The sequence below is a fragment of the Odocoileus virginianus genome, unplaced genomic scaffold (genome assembly GCF_023699985.2).
Source record: "Odocoileus virginianus isolate 20LAN1187 ecotype Illinois unplaced genomic scaffold, Ovbor_1.2 Unplaced_Contig_60, whole genome shotgun sequence".
Lineage (NCBI taxonomy): Eukaryota > Metazoa > Chordata > Mammalia > Artiodactyla > Cervidae > Odocoileus > Odocoileus virginianus.
This window is the reverse complement of record NW_027224377.1, coordinates 24302-41772: the sequence shown is the minus strand read 5'-3', so window position 1 is coordinate 41772 and position 17471 is coordinate 24302. Positions and strand designations below refer to the sequence as shown.

The window sequence follows — 17471 nt, the reverse complement described above, 5'->3', positions numbered from 1 at the left end:
TACACTTAAGATAAAAAGTGAATAAACCTTTAAAGCAGCAGTTATTGATAGGTCAATGATCACTGCATCCAAGCAAATTATGCTCTACAAGTAATGTCTTGTTATGAAATGAGCATGCTACTTATTTCCCAAATGCATCCAGAGAGGTAAGCACAATCTGAGATATTTTATCACGTTTTCTCAAGGTGATACTTCATTGTTGCTGTTCAGTCGCCATGTCCAACTCTTTGCAGCCCCATAGACTGCAGCACGTCAGTCTACTCTGTCCTTCATCATCTCACAGAGACTGCCCAAGTTCATGTCCATTGAATCAGTGATGACAACCATCTCATACTAGGGTATTCAAATTACAGGTGAGTTAGGTTTAAGCATCCATTTCTACTGTCACAGATCTGTATGAATAATGACCAACATACTGAGAAAAGGAGTCACACAGAATATTATCTCTTTTATTAAATTATTTTTCTTATTATAAAGATAACCGAGTCTGGCCTTTGTGGAGTACCTGAAAACCCGAAACTGAGTGGCTTAGACCTGGGAAGTACACGCAACTCAGGGCCCACTCTCTGTAGAGCAGCCTGGAGCCTGAGCAGTGTAGATGGAGAAAGCAAACATGCCGTGAGCAGGGGCAAACCCAATGTGGCTGGAACACTGCGAGTGTTCCCCACACATGCCAGTGATATTTGTTTGCAGTGCCCCTCACTCCCCGCAGCACGACTGAGCAAGCTAACCTAAAAAAGAGACCCCCTCCACCACTTGTGTCAGGGAAGAAATTAGACACTGAAGAGACCTGCAAACAGAAGCCAAATAAACAAAGGGAACCGCTTTAGAAGTGACAGGTGCAACAGATTAAAATCCCTGTAGTTAACACCAACTACACCGGAAGGGGCCTATAGACATTGAGAAGTGTATGCTGGAACAAAAGCTATCTGAAACTGAACCGAGCCCACACTGCCCACAACAGCTCCAGAGAAATTCCTAGATATATTTTTACTATAATTATTTTTAATTATTTTTTCTTTTTTTAAAGTCCTCTATTGCTCTTCTATTACCCCTTAATTTTCATTTTTATAACCCACTAAAACCTGGCAAAAAAAAAAAAAAAAAACTCTATATTAAAAGCAAACTTCATATATATTTCTTAATTTTTTTGTATATTTTTTAATATTGTATTTTTAAGAGTCTAACCTCTACTCTAGATTTTTAATCTTTGTTTTTCAGTATTTGATATCAATTTTGGACATTTAAGAATCCAATCTTCAGTACCCATTTTTACTCAGGAGTGTGATTACTGGTTTGATCACTCTCTCCCCCTTTTGACTCTCCTTCATGTCCCCCAGATCACCTCTATTTCCTCCCTCCCCCTTCTCTTCTCAATCCAATTCTGTGAATCTCTGTGGGTGTTCTGGGCTGCAGAGAACACTTAGGGAACAGAGTACAACCTAGATCTGTCTCTCTCCTCTTGAGTCCCCCTTTTTCTCCTCCTGCTCACCTCTATCTCCTTCCTCCCTCTCCTCTTCTTCATGTAACTCTGTGAACCTCTCTGGGTGTCCATCACTGTGGAAAATCCTTTCACCATTAACCTAGAAGTTTTATTATCAGTGCTGTATGGATGAAGTCTTGAGGCTACTGGAAGAATAAGACTGAAATCCAGAGGCAAGAGGCTTAAGCCCAAAACCTGAGAACACCAGAGAACTCCTGACTACAGGGAACATTAATTAATAAGAGATCAGCCAAAAGCCTCCATCCCTACACTGAAACCAACCACCACCCAAGAGCCAATAAGTTCCAGAGCAAGACATACCATGCAAATTCTCCAGCAATGCAGGAACATAGCCCTGAGCATCAATATACAGGCTGCCCAAAGTCACACCAAACCCATAGACCCATCTCAAAACTCACTACTGGACACTCCATTGCACTCCAGAGAGAAGAAATCCAGTTCCACCCACCAGAACACCAACACAAGCTTCCCTAACCAGCAAACCTTGACAACCCAAATGTCCAGCCACAACCACTGGCAGAAACCTCCACAATAAAAAGGAACCACAGACTACCAGAATACAGAAAGACCACCCCAAACACAGCAATCTAAATAAGATTAAAAGGCAGAGAAATACCCAGCAGGTAAAGGAACATGAAAAAATGCCCACCAAGCCAAACAAAAGAGGAGGAGATAGGGAATCTACCTGAAAAATAGTTTAGAATAATGATAATAAAAATGATCCAAATTCTTGAAAACAAAATGGATTTACAGATAAATAGCCTGGAGAAAAGGGTTGAGAAGATGCAAGAAATGCTTAACAATGACCTAGAAGTTATACAAAAGAGTCAATTAAAAATGAATAATGCAATAAATGAGGTCAAAAACACTCTAGAGGGAACCAATGGTAAACAACAGAGGCAGAAGATAGGATAAGTCAGGTAGAAGATAAAATGGTGAAAATAAATGAGGCAGAGAGGAAAAAAAGAAAAAAGAATCAAAAGAAATGAGGACAACCTCAGGGACTTCTGGGAAAACGTGAAATGCCCCAACATTGGAATCATAGGAGTCCCAGAAAAAGAAGACAAAAAGAAAGGCCATGAGAAAATATTCGAGGAGATAATAGCTGAAAACTTCCCTAAAATGGGGAAGGAAATAGTCACACAAGTCCAAGAAACCCAGAGAGTCCCAAACAGGATAAACCCAAGGTGAAACACCACAAGACACATATTAATCAAATTAACAAAGATCAAACACAAAGACAAATATTAAAAGCAGCAAGGGAGAAACAACATATAACACAGAAGGGGATTCCCATAAGGATAACAGCTGATCTTTCAATAGAACCTCTTCAGGCCAGAAGGGAATGACAGGATATACTTAAAGTAATAAAAGAGAATAACCTACAACTCAGATTACTGTACCCAGCAAGGATCTCATTCAGATATGAAGGAGAATTCAAAAGCTTTACAGACAAGCAAAAGCTGAGAGAACTCAGCACCACCAAACCGGCTCTTCAACAAATGCTAAAGGATCTTCTCTAGACAGGGAACAGAAAAAGGCTGTATGAATGTGAACCCAAAACAACAAAACAAATGGCAACGGGAACATTCTTATCAATAATTACCTAAAATATAAATGGGTTTAATGCCCCAACCAAAAGACAAAGCCTGGCTGAATAGATACAAAAGCAAGACCCCTAAATATTTTGTCTACAAGAGACCCACCACAAAACAAGGGACACATACAGACTGAAAGTGAAGGGCTGGGGAAAAAAAATGTTTCATGCAAATGGAGACCAAAAGAAAGCAGGAGTCACAATACTCATATCAGATAAAGTAGACTTTAAAATAAAGGCTGTGAAAAGAGACAAAGAAAGACACTACATAATGATCAAAGGATCAATTCAAGAAGAAGATATAACAAATACAAATATATATATATATATATATATATATATATATATATATATATATGCATATATATATGCATCCAAATAGGAGCACTACAATGTGTAAGGCAAATGCTAACAAGTATGAAAGAGGAAATTAATAGTAACACAACAGTAGTGGGAGACTTTAATACCCTACTCACAGCTATGAATAGATCAACTAAACAGAAAATTAAAAAGGAAACACAAACTTTAATGGACACAATGGACCAGCTAGACCTAATTGATATCTATAGGACATTTCACCCCAAAACAATCAATTTCACCTTTTTCTGAAGTGGACATGGAACTTCCTCCAGAATAGATCACATCCTGGGTCATAAATCTATCCTTGGTAAATTCAAAAAATTGAAATCATTCCAGTCATCTTTTCTGACCACAATGCAGTAAGATTAGATCTCGATTACAGGGGGGGAAAAGTATTAAAAATTCAAACATATGGAGGCTAAATAACACGCTTCTGAATAACAACAAATCATAGAAGAAATAAAAAAGGAAATAAAAATATACATAGAAACGAATGAAAATGAAAACACAACAACCCAAAACCTATGGGACACTGTAAAATCAGTGTTAAAGGGAAGGTTCAGAGCAATACAAGCTTACCTTAAGAAACAAGAAAAAAGTCAAATAAATAATCTAACTCTACACCTAAAGCAACTACAGAAGGAAGAAATGAAGAACCCCAGGGTAAGTATAAGGAAAGAAAACTTAAAAATTAGGGCATAAATAAATGCAAAAGAAACAAAAGAAACCATAGGAAAAAATCAACAAAGCTAAAAGTTGGTCTTTTGAAAAGATAAATAAAATTGACAAACCATTAGCCAGACTGATCAAGAAACAAAGGGAGAAGAACCAAATCAACAAAATTAGAAATGAAAATGGAGAGATCACAACAGACAACACTTAAATACAAAAGATCATAAGAGACTATTATCAGCAGCTCTATGCCAATAAAATGAGCAACTTGGAAGAAATGAACAAATTCTTAGAAAAGTATAACTTTCCAAAACTGAACCAGGAAGAAATAGAAGATCTTAACAGACCCATCACAAGCACAGAAATCGAAACTGTAATAAGAAATCTTCCAGGAAACAAAAGCCCAGGACCAGATGGCTTCACAGCTGAATTCTACCAAAAATTTAGAGAGGAGCTAACACCTATCTTACTCAAACTCTTCCAGAAAATTGCAGAAGAAGGCAAACTTCCAAACTAATTCTATGAGGCCACCATCTCCCTAATACAAAGATGCCACAAAAAAAGAAAAGAAAAGAAAAGTAACTACAGGCCAATATCACTGATGAACATAGATGCAAAATTCCTTAACAAAATTCTAGCAAACAGAATCCAACAACATATGAAAAAGATCATACATCATGACCAAGTGGGCTTTATCCCAGGGATGCAAGGATTCTTCAGTAACCACAAATCAATCTATGCAATACACCACATTAACAAATTGAAAAATAAAAATCATATGATATTCTCAAGAGATGAAGAGAAAGCCTTTGACAAAATTCAGCATTCATTTATGATAAAATCCCCCCAGAAAGCATGGATAGAAGGAACATATCTCAACATAATAAAAGTTATATTTGACAAACCCACAGCAAACATTATCCTCAATGGCGAAAAATTGAAAGCATTTCCCCTAAAGTTAGGAACAAAACAAGGGTGCCCACTCTCACCACTACTATTCAACATAGTTTTTGAAGTGTTGGCCACAGCAATCAGAGCATAAAAAGAAATAAAAGTAATCCAGATTGGAAAAGAAGAATTAAAACTTTCACTGTTTGCAGATGACGTGATCCTCTACATAGAAAACCTTAAAGACTCCACCAGAAAATTACTAGAGCTAATCAATGAATACAGTAATGTTGCAGGATATAAAATTAAAACACAGAAATGCCTTGCATTCCTATACACTAACAATGAGAAAACAGAAAGAGAAATTAAGGAAACAATAACTTTCACCATTGCAACAAAAAGAATAAAATATTTAGGAGTATACCTACCTAAAGAAACAAAAGACTTATACATAGAAAACTATAAAACACTGATGAAAGAAATCAAAGAGGACACAAACAGATGGAGAAATATATCGTGTTCATGGATTGGAAGAATCAGTATTGTGAAAATGGCTATACAACCCAAAGCAATCTATACATTCAATGCAATCCCTATCAAGCACCAATAGTATTTTTCACAGAACTAGAATAAATAATTTCACAATTTGTATGGAAATACAAAAAAACTCGAGTAGCCAAAGTAATCTTGAGAAAGAAGAACGGAGCTGGAGGAATCCACCTGCCTGACTTCAGACTATACTACAAAGCCACAGTCATCAAAACAGTACGGTACTGGCACAAAGACAGAAATATAGATCAATGGAACAAAATAGACAGCCCAGAGATAAATCCAGGTACCTATGGACAACTTACTTCGACAAAGGAGGCAAGGATATACAATGGAAAAACGACAACCTCTTTAACAAGTGGTGCTGGGAAAACTGGTCAACCACTTGTAAGAGAATGAAACTAGAACACTTTCTAACACCATACACAAAAATAAACTCAAAATGGATTAATGATCTAATGTAAGACCAGAAACTATAAAACTCCTAGAGGACAACATAGGCAAAACACTCTCCGCCATAAATCACAGCAAGATCCTCTATGACCCATCTCCCAGAGTAATGGAAATAAAAGCAAAAATAAACAAATGGGACCTAATGAAACTTAAAAGCTTTTGCACAATAAAGGAAACTATAAGCAAAGTGAAAAAACAGCCTTCAGAATGGGAGGAAATAATAGCAAACGAAGCAACAGACAAAGGATTAATCTCAAAAATATACAAGCAACCCCTGCAGCTCAATTCCAGAAAAATAAATGACCCAATCAAAAAGTGGGCCAAAGAACTAAACAGACATTTCTCCAAAGAAGACATACAGATGGCTAACAAACACATGAAAAGATGCTCAACATCACTCATTATCAGAGAAATGCAAATCAAAACCACAATGAGGTACCATTACACACCAGTCAGAATGGCTGCTATCCAAAAGTCTACAAGCAATAAACGCTGGAGAGGGTGTGGAGAAAAGGGAACCCTCTTACACTGTTGGTGGGAATGCAAACTAGCACAGCCACTATAAAGAGCAGTGTGGAGATTCTTTAAAAAACTGGAAATAGAACTGCCATATGACCCAGCAATACCACTCCTGGGCATACATACCGAGGAAACTAGATCTGAAAGAGACACGTGCACCCCAATGTTCATCGCAGCACTGTTTATAATTGCCAGGACATGGAAGCAACCTAGATGTCCATCAGCAAACGAATGGATAAGGAAGCTGTGGTACATATACACCATGGAATATTACTCAGCCATTAAAAAGAATTCTTTTGTATCAGTTCTAATGAGATGGATGAAACTGGAGCCCATCATACAGAGTGAAGTAAGCCAGAAAGATAAAGACCAATACAGTATACTAACGCATATATATGGAATTTAGAAAGATGGTAATAATAACCCTATATGCAAAACAGAAAAAGAGACACAGATGTACAGAACAGAATTTTGGACTCTGTGGGAGAAGGCGAGGATGGGATGTTTAGAGAGAACAGTATTGAAACATGTATATTATCAAGGGTGAAACAGATCACCAGCCCAGGTTGGATGCATGAGACAAGTACTCAGGGATGGTGGACTGGGAAGACCCAGAGGGTCGGAATGGGGAGGGAGGCAGGAGGGGGGATCGGGATGGGGAATACATGTAAATCCATGGCTGATTCATGTCAATGTATGGCAAAGCCACTACAATATTGTAAAGTAATTAGCCTCCAACTAATAAAAATAAATGAAAAATAAAAATAATAAAATAAAAAATAAAAGTAATATATTCTCTCTCTAGAAAAATCAGTTCAGAAAATTTTAAAAAGATTACAAAGTGTATCTTAAATCCATAATCCAAATAGGCATTACTAGTCTTTAGAGCATTTCTTTCAGGTGATTTTCTATGTTTATATGTCATTTTAGATCATAATAAAGAAGCTGTTTAATACTTGTGTTTTCCACTCAATATAATGTTGGAAGAATTTTTTCACACCATTAATTTTTCTTGTAAATAACCTCAATGTTCACCTGATATTTCATAACCATAATTTGCTTAATTCTTCCCCTTTATGTACATATTTGGATTGTTTTCACTTTATCATACAAAATACAAAATATAGCCTGTATGCACAATTTTTGTCCATAACCTTTATAAAGAATAGATTCTCAAGCATAAGGAGTACTAGATCAAGGGGCATGATCTAGTTATAAAGCCCTTATTATACAAAGTCAAAATTCTTTCCAGAATATTTTATATCAATACAATACTGACTAATAAAACTGTCATAAATCTTTGCTCACTTTCCAGTTTAAAATATTTCAGTTTTTTAATTGTATTTCCCTGATGACTTATGAAATAGGGACTTTTTTTTAGGCATCTAGTGCTTTTTCTAAGAATTTTCTTTTTATTAAAAAATTTTGCTAACTTTATAATTGTGTAGATAGAATATTTTTTTTTGTAAAAACTTCTTCTATGATCATAGTTATCTATCATACTTGCTGCAAATAGTTTTCTAATGTGTTCTATACCTTTATGTAGTTGAATCTGTTAGCTTTGTCCTGGTTTTTATACTGTTGATTTTTGCTTAAAATGTTCTTTCTCACCTAGAGATTAGATATACATTTGCCCGTTTGATTTTCTGTTTTTGAAGAAATATGTTTTATTGAAAGTCGTTAATGCAGGCTACACTTTCTTCTCTATTTTTCTTTTTATTTATTTATTTTTTGGTGATGGCATAAGAACAGAGACTTTATTTTAAAAGTGCCTATTTAGTTGTTAAAACATCTTTTATGAACTACACATAATATTTCTTCAAATTTTCTTTAAAAATAATGACCTTTTACAGTTTGACCATACTTGCCTCTTATTGAGCTTGTCTGTGCTCATTCATTTCATTCATATTTTTAAAATGCTAAAAAAAACCTTTGAATTCATTTATTTAGCCTACTAGTTTTCTATTATTTAATATACTTATGCATGCATGGAACTTTTTATGAATATAATTAGTTGCTTTTTTAACCTCATGGGTTGAGTACTTAATTCACTTTTTCTCTCTTTGTGTTCTTTCTAAATACTACCTATAATAATCAACTACTTCAAGGGTAAGAACAATGATATGTAAGTTTTTTCACATTCATACTTTTATCAAAAATTGGGAGTATGTGTAAAGTTATGCATTTTACTTTTAGTGTAACATTTTGACCTATGTAATAATAATATTCTTCAATTCCTCCATACCATCTGTTATTTTTCCTAATTTGTATATGAAAAAGTTTAGGTGCAGTAAGACTAAAGTCTGTATATAACATCAGATAGCTGCTAACCAGTGAAAACAGAATTTAAAAATACCTGACTGTATATAACACACTCTGCTAAACAAATTATAATGCTTTAGTTCCCTTACTTTAAAAGTACCCATTTTCTAAAGAGGTCTAGAGAATTTTTCACAATCTTCCCTAAACCGAGCTTGATTTACAAAATTCCTCTGAAACCTAAACATGATAGAAATTCCCCAAGCAGTGAATCACAATGTTTCGAAAAATCTGTGGGATATTGCATTGCATCATGATACTTTATCCTCTTCAGAATATACTTTTTCCTTCTTGTGTGATGGTATTCTTAGAAAGTTTTACTTGAGTGTAATATAAATTCACAAATCTAACTGCCAGTTATACCTTGAAAGTGAAAGTGCAGTTGCTCAGTTGTGTCCAACTCTTTGTGACCCCATGGACTCTAGCCTGCCAGGCTCCTCTGTCCATGGGATTCTCCAGGCAAGAATACTGGAATGTGTTGCCATTTCTTTCTCCAGGGATCTTCCCTAGCCAGGGATTGAGCCAGGGTCTCCTGAATTGCAGGCAGATTCTTTACCATCTAAGGTACCACGGAAGCCCTCATTATACCTTAAGTTAGGAAGTATACCTTAGGTAAAGAAATTATACCTTACTGGAGCCTTAAACATTCATTCAGTTCAGTTTTTTTTTTTTTTTTTTTGAGGTGTAACTATATTATCACTTATTTTGAGTTGAGTTGAATTTACCTCATGTTTTATATTCACCCTGAAATGAGTTAAACGTTGGAATAATAAATTCTGCAGCCTAAACTCATCAGCACAAGTGACTAGAGAAGAGAGACAAGGGAATAAATTATCATGAACTCAAGTCTCTACTCCTTTGTATGAGTCCTCTTTTTATTCCTCTTTTCCTACAGGAGAAAATATACAGGCATGTTGGTGGGAATACCCATCAGTGTACAATTATAGAAAGATGACTGGAATGTCAACAGTGATAAAACTGTGTTTGTGTATATGAATATGTATATTCCTGTCTGGGTGAGTGTGGGTATGTGCAAGAGAGAGAGACAGTTAGGTGTTCATTTTGTGGCTAATAATAATATGGCCCAACTTTAAGTCTTGGTTTTATCTACTTGATGTTTTTATCCATTTTACAAAAAATAATTCTGAGAAAACTTAGTGAGATTGGTTGAAATTGATCCTCACAATTGTGATCCCTGTGCTATTCTCAGAGAAAACAGTTATCTGAACGCCAGTCTGGATTCATGGAGCAAATGAACAATGTGACAGAATACCTCTTGTTTGGCCTGACACAGAATCCAGATGTACAGAAACTCTTGTTCACTCTGTTTACCCTCATCTACTTTCTCACTGTGGCAGGCAACCTACTCATCATTGTGACAGTCACCACTAGCAGAGCCTTAGGTTCCCCCATGTATTTTTCCCTGTCTTTCTGTCCTTCATAGACTGCTGCTGCTCTTCTACCATGGCCCCCAAAATGATATTTGACTTACTTGCTCAAAAGAAAGCCATCTCCTTCAGTGGGTGTATGACTCAGCTCTTTGCAGAGCATTTCTTTGGAGGAGTTGAGATCCTCTTGCTCACGGTGATGACCTATGACTGCTTCAAGGCTATCTGCAAGCCCCTGCAGTATGCCATCACAATGAATAAGCAAGTGTGTGGCCTCCTGGTGGCCATGGCCTGGGCCGGAGGATTTCTTCATGCTCTGATTCAGATTCTTTTTATAGTCTGGTTGCCTTTCTGTGGCCCCAACATCATTGACCATTTCATCTGTGACCTTTTCCCTCTGCTGAAACTCTCCTGCACTGACACTCACATCTTTGGTCTTTTTGTTGCTGCCAATAGTGGGCTGATGTATATGCTCATTTTTCCTATTCTCATTATCTCCTATGTGCTTATCCTTTGCTCTCTAAGAACACACAGCACTGCAGAATAGCAGAAAGCACTCTCCACTTGTGCCTCCCATGTTACTGCAGTGGTCCTGTTCTTTGTACCCTGTATATTCGTGTACCTTCGGCACACGATCACCTTCCCTATCAATAAAGCAGTGGCTGTGTTTTATACCATGGTAACACCCATGTTAAACCCTTTAATCTACACCCTCAGAAACTCAGAGGTGAAAAATGCCATGAAGAAGCTCTGGAGCCAAAGAGTAACCTTGGGTAAAAATTTTTGTGAGTAGAGAAGATAAAACAAAATCTATTCATATCTTAAGGACAAGAGTGACAAATAGAAAGGATAATGATTTTGAAGTTAAAATATGTGACTTTAAGTATATTATTCACCCCCTTGCTTTCTGGAATCTTTAATGGTTCATCTTTCATAAAATATCAAGATTTGATTAAATGATGACTAAAGCTCTTCAAATAGAAATTTCTTTGCTTCCATAAATTACTTCTATAAATTACTAATCAAGGGGACGTTGTTTTTAAAAAATAATTACTTTTAAATTTTATTTTTAAGGGTTTTTTTTTATTTTTTTTTGCTACACTGAGTCTTCATTGCTGCACATGGGCTTTCTCTGGTAGCAGTGAGCGAGGTGCTCGGGCTTCTCATCACAGCTGCTTCTCTAATTTCAGAGCACGGGCTCTAAGTGTCAGGGCTTCAGTAGTCGTGGTGCATGGGCTTTTGTAGTTGTGGCACACAGGTTTAGTTGCTTCTCAGCATGTGGGATCTTCCCGGATCAGAGACTGAACCATATCCCCTGCAAAATGGTAGGTGGATTCTTAACCACTGGACCACCAAGAAAGCCCTCAAAGGGGCATTGTTAATCAACTTAAAGAATCACAGAGGCTGGAAAAACTTTGAGTTACTGTTTTCAGTAGAACAATTCTCTGTAAAGCTTCAGATATAGAGTATATAACCAATAGGCCAAATAATTAAAATAAGTCCTAACAACCACAATATTTAAATAAACAATAAGTCCTAACAACCACATATTTTTTTTCAAATGAATAGTTTTAGTACTGTAGGCAAGGTAGAATTATTATTGTGTGAGATAATGACCAATGAGAAATGAATGAGTTTTGAGAAATGAGAGTGACATAAAGGCAAGACTCATTCCAAAATTAGTACCAAGTGTTGCACAATTTCAGTGACATCCTTTATAGTGTAATCTGGGCTGTTATCAAAATGAATTATTTTCTATGTCTAAAGCCAAGAAGGGATTTAAAATTCTTCCAGGCACAACTGTAGAGCTATCTTGCACACAATTTCCCAGGCAGAGTTTTGTGGAGCACTGTTTTTGTAAAAGATACCCAAATAGTTTTGGGGGGACTGATTTGTGCTTTAGCTAATGGATAGAAAAAATATTCAGTACAAACAAAAATTAAGTTGGTGATAGGTAAGTTATCAAGTCAGAAAGTGTGCACATTCAAATTTGAAAGGAAAATTTATACCAATTGTAAACCAATGACGACATGGACAATCATTTGAGATATAGACACAGTGTAAGTTTAAAGGAAATAATCCCAATAAAAGAAAGGGATCCAAATTGGGGCCAGGACTGGAGTCTTGCAAATCCATAAATGTTACTTCTACCTTCAGAAGGACTTGAATTTAACCCAAGTGACTCCATAGGCATACCTAAGGTGTTCATTGCAAATACATTAATCTTCAATGATTTAGTAAGTAATTATTTCTAAATGGGAGACACTCAGTCATGTCTCACTCTGTGACTCCATAGACTGTAGCCTGCCAAACTCCTCTGTCCATGGGATTTTCCAGGCAAGAATACTGAAGTGGGTTGCCATTCCCTTCTCCAGGGGATATTCCTGACCTAGTGATTGAACCCACGTCTCTTGTGTCTACTGCATTGGGAGGTGGACTCTTTACCATGGCACCACCTGGGAAACCCCTGAAATGGGAGATTTTTTTTTTCAAATGTTACCAATCCATTTGCTGATCACTAAGAATCCATATGTTACTACCATATTTTCCAGCCCCTTTGTTTTTAAACAGGAAGTGATGTGTGTCACAGTTAGGCTGAAACATTGAGAAATCTGTATGTTCCTCGCTGGGACTATTTCAGTTTCTTTTTTCCTGCTGCAGAAAACCTGGAAGACACACACTGAGATGGCAGGGCCACACAGTGAAGCAAGCTGTGTCAACCAGTAGCTATCTGGAAGAGGGCTGTCCTAAGGGAGCAACTATCTCTCAGTGAATTAGGCCTGAACAGGACATGAAAGTTGAAGTGTTAAGCTCAGGATTAATTTGTTGCTACAGGAAAATGATCCTATCCTGACTAGTTACATTGACTCATTTCATCTTTTAAAAGACATAAATATCAAAGAGAGAAAAGGTTTCCATCACTTTTGCAGTTATCTTCATTCTCAAAATGCAGAATGAATAAATGGCAATCTTTACAAAACCAAGTCCAAATAGAATATTTTTGCTTCAGTGTAATGCACTACAGTAACTGAAATATTTAAACCACAAGTTTGTACACAATCATGTCTTTTCCTCTACCTGAGATATAAGGCAATCTTGAAGAAAATTATTAACTAGCTATTGCTGTTCAGCCAGTCAGTCATACCTGACTATTTGTGACCCCATGGGCTGGCTATAGCCCTCCAGGCTCCTCTGTCAGTGGGATTTTCCAGGCAAGGATATTTAAGTGGATGGCCATTTCTCCCTCCAGGGGATCTTCCCAACCTAGACATCTAACCTGAGTCTCCTGCAGCTCCTGCGTTGGCAGGCAGATTCTTTATCACTGAGCCACCTGGGGAGCCCATTATTAACTAGGAGTGACAAGAAAAATTTCAACTCTAATGTGAACTATATCTTCAAAAATTCTTGAGCAAATGTTCTGGCTGTTCCAAACAGTTCTTTCTTCCTACATATTCTTTTTAGTATATGTTCTAAATTTTCACTGATTTCCTATAAACTTTATCCCCACAAAATTTCCATGTATCTCAGGAGGATGCTATGTTCCCTACTTCTCAGGAAAAACCAGGACAAAAACAGAATCTTTCTCTCAATCTCAAGCCTCCTCATCAATAATTACATCTATATCCCCTTTTGCCCTCTATTGTAAGCTATTAATATATATGCAAGTGTTCCTATTTAGTTTTAATGTAGCTATCTGTGTTCTGCATGCAATTGCCTTCTCTCTTCTTAGAAATCTTAGTTTGTTTACTATCAAAATTTTAACCTTTGGTCATTAATCTTTATGCCTTAACTGAACCACCATTCACAAGAAATCTGGGGTCAAAACAAGGAAACAGTACCTTTGGCGATCACTTAAATCCCTCCTCAGTTATTCTTAACCTCACCCCTACTCTTCCCTCTCCCACCAAATTCTCATTATTAGCTTATTTCCCTTTCCAATACATCTTTCTATAAATTAGGAGACCAGCTCTTCCTATTGAATGCACCATCTCTTTGCATGATTTCACCATTCTATCAACTATCAGATCACACTAAAAGTGTCCTTGTTGTTCAGTCACCAAGTCATGCCCCCCTCTTTGAGACCCCATGGACTGACTTGAAGTATGCCTGGCCTCCCTGTCCCTCACTATCTCTCAGAGTGTCTCTGGGTCTTGATAAATCTAAGGGATTGTGTTCCAGAAGAAAAAAAAAAGGGATGATTACAAAAGCAGTTTCCTTCTTGTCTTCTCGAAATCAATGATCAATCAGAATTATAATTATTCTCTGTCATTGCTAGGAAGTTCCCACTATGGGTCAGTCATCCTGTGTCTGCTGGCATAGTCTTCCCAGGACAAAACCCCAATCAACCAGTCAAGCTGATGGAATCCATGTTTTACTTGTGTGAATAAGTGTTTCTCTAAATCCCCATGGACTGTGACATTTTCCTCAAAGACAGTCTCTCAGTAGGGCATTGTTCTGTGGGTAGGGAGCATAACCTTTCCTACTCCTGATCAATTCCTTAGGTAGACAAACAGCCTGAACTCAAATTACATCACTCGAGATGATTCCTGGCAAGGTTGCAATCAACTCCACATCAGAGTCTGAAAAAGAGAAAGCAGAAGCAAAGCTTTCCTACTTACAGTGTTTTTCTTCATTTTCATACCAGTGTATTCTACAAAGTAGTTTGGCTGAGTGTGATTTTCTCAGTCACTTCTGTACATAAGCATAATTGTCTACTCTATGTCCTCAAGATTCCCCATCATAGAGTAGGAAGCAAACCTTTATTCTCCCAAACAGATTATGATATATTGACACCTAGACCCTCATTAAAAAAAAAAAAAGCTGTATAATGATGGCTAGTACCTGGGGAGAGGGAGGAATGAGAAATAATTATTTAATGAATATGGAGTTTCACTTTGAGAAGGTGAAAAATTATGAAGATGGTTGGTGAGGTGTTTGCACAACAATGTAAATGTATTTAATGCCACTCAAGTGTGTACTTAAAATGGTAAACTTCATTTTATATGTATTTTATGACAATTAAAAAAAATCAGGGGAGTGGGACAGACTGAGAGTGAGGGTGGCCACTAACAGAAGCAACATCGTTAACTGCTGAGAACAGATCTGAAAGCACTGCTTCCTTCTCTGTTCTGAATATCAGCAATGCATCAGTTTAGTTTAAAGTTAAAGGTAGATGAGAAAGAAAGATGATTCTGTGCAGAGTTCCAGCCAGCTCTTCATCACCTTGAAGCTGAGGAAGAGTGACTATAGTGGAGTGTCCTTTCTGTAGTGTTTCTGTTCTTTCCCTCTCGATGTCTTTATACACGAGTGCTTGGCTGAGTGTGACTTTTTTCAAAGGCTACCCTGAGAAAGCATAGGGTACAGTAAAATTGCTATACATTCTTATGGTCTCTCCGTGTGTGGCAGAGCTACAAGCTCTATAATACATCATGAGGCCCTGTCACCTAGGTACTCATCCCAGAGATAGTTGATATGTTTATGACTCTTAAATTACTCGATGTCTGGGAGCTGGGAACCTGCTATTTAAGTCTCCTCGGTCAGTCACTAATAAACATGTCACGATGTCCGAGGGTAATCTGGCCCATAATTTTAAAGACTGGCATTTCTACTCTCAGGGTAACCATATTGTACCAAACACTCATGTTTTCAGAGAGAAATCCATTCTCTGAACTCTGCCCTATGTCTAAAACCACCCCATATATCCTTTGGCAAGGTCACCAACATCAAAATGAGCAACAAAATCCTAATATCAAGATTTTCACTTACCTTACCTAAGTTTCATCCTAAACTATAGCCAGAGGTGTGTGTATATGTGTGTGTGTGTGTGTGAGTCAGTTATGTCTGACTCTGTGACCTCATAGACTGTTGCCCACAAGTCACCTCTGTCCATGGAATTTTCCAGGCAAGAATACTGGAGTGGGTAGCCATTCCCTTCTCCAGGGGATCTTCCCAACCCAGGGATCAAACCAGGGTCTCCTGCATTGCAGGCAGGTTCTTTACCACCTGAGCTACCAGGGAAGCCTATAGCCAGAAGCATATGCTTAACCAAAGCTCAACTGCATTTCTAAAGCTGGTCTCTAATACTGTTTGTGGGAGTCAAACAGGACCAAAAAAAAAAAAAAAAATGTCCTTGGCTGATGATTCAGAAAAGATTCCTACGGGGCCAATAATCCTCTGAGGACTTGAGAGGTCAATGTATTACCAAACCCTGAGCTTTTTTGAAAGTATATTTAAACATTTCTTTAGAGTCAATGAAGAAAGAATTACAAACAAGGACCTTGAAGTAAATAACAGCCACAGAGCCATGCATGAACAAGGTGAAGGTCTGTTTGGGAGACACTGCTCTCAAGGTCAGTATGAGTTAGAAGAAGGGTTTAAATCAGGAATAAAAGGAGTTCCATCCCTGGGTCTGGAAGATCCCCTGAAGGAGGAAATGGCAACCCACTCCAGGATTCTTGTTGGAGAATCCCATGGACGGAGGAGCCTGCTGGTCTACAATGCATGGGTCGCAAAGACTCAAATACGACTAAGCTACTAACACTTTCACTTTCACATTCCACAATATCATATACAAGTTTTTCTTAATTGGAACAATCAAACTTGAATAATTTTATGCATATATTTGAATAATATATATTTTGAAGATGCATTTATAATCTCACAATAAGCCCAGAAAGTGAGTTAAAATTAAATCTGAAACATATCAAAGTTTCCTAACTTAAACAGCTTGCTTTTTGAGTAAATCCAGAAAATGGGAGAGTTGTCTAGAGACATAAGAATTCCACTGTCCTCCTTGTTAGTTTAGTCTATTTGCAGCTGCAAGGCAAATGCCTGGTGGGAAGAAACTGATGTCTGGGTTTAACCTAAAAACTGAAGAATCCACAACCAACTGATCCAAGTTAGTGATAGCTAATTCTTTTCCCCAAAATTTAAGAAGGTTAACTTAGCCAATTTCATTTCACTGAAATAATATTTGTAGTTAGATTCTGTAAATTGAAACTTAATCTTTCTCTCTAAAATTGACTTTGGACACAATGATGTGAAAATGTCAATAGAAAATACTGTCTGGAATGTTCGCAGGCAAGATGCTGTTGAGAACCACTAAAATCAGTTTTACAAGATTGGGGTTAACATTTATGTCGCACTAAGTAGACTGATTCTGAACATCTCTGTAATTATTAAAAATTATTTCCCCTTTTCATGACTTCCATGTCACCACACT

General features: G+C 37.1%; 1 protein-coding gene across 1 annotated transcript; it reads left to right on the top strand.

The window, feature by feature from the left end:
- Positions 1 to 10104: 10104 nt before the first annotated feature.
- LOC110145714 (olfactory receptor 4C5-like) lies at positions 10105 to 11042 on the top strand. The gene is given in 2 exon segments (XM_020906133.2): positions 10105 to 10285; positions 10288 to 11042. Coding segments are annotated over 2 exon segments (936 nt in total).
- The last annotated feature ends 6429 nt before the right edge of the window (positions 11043 to 17471 follow it).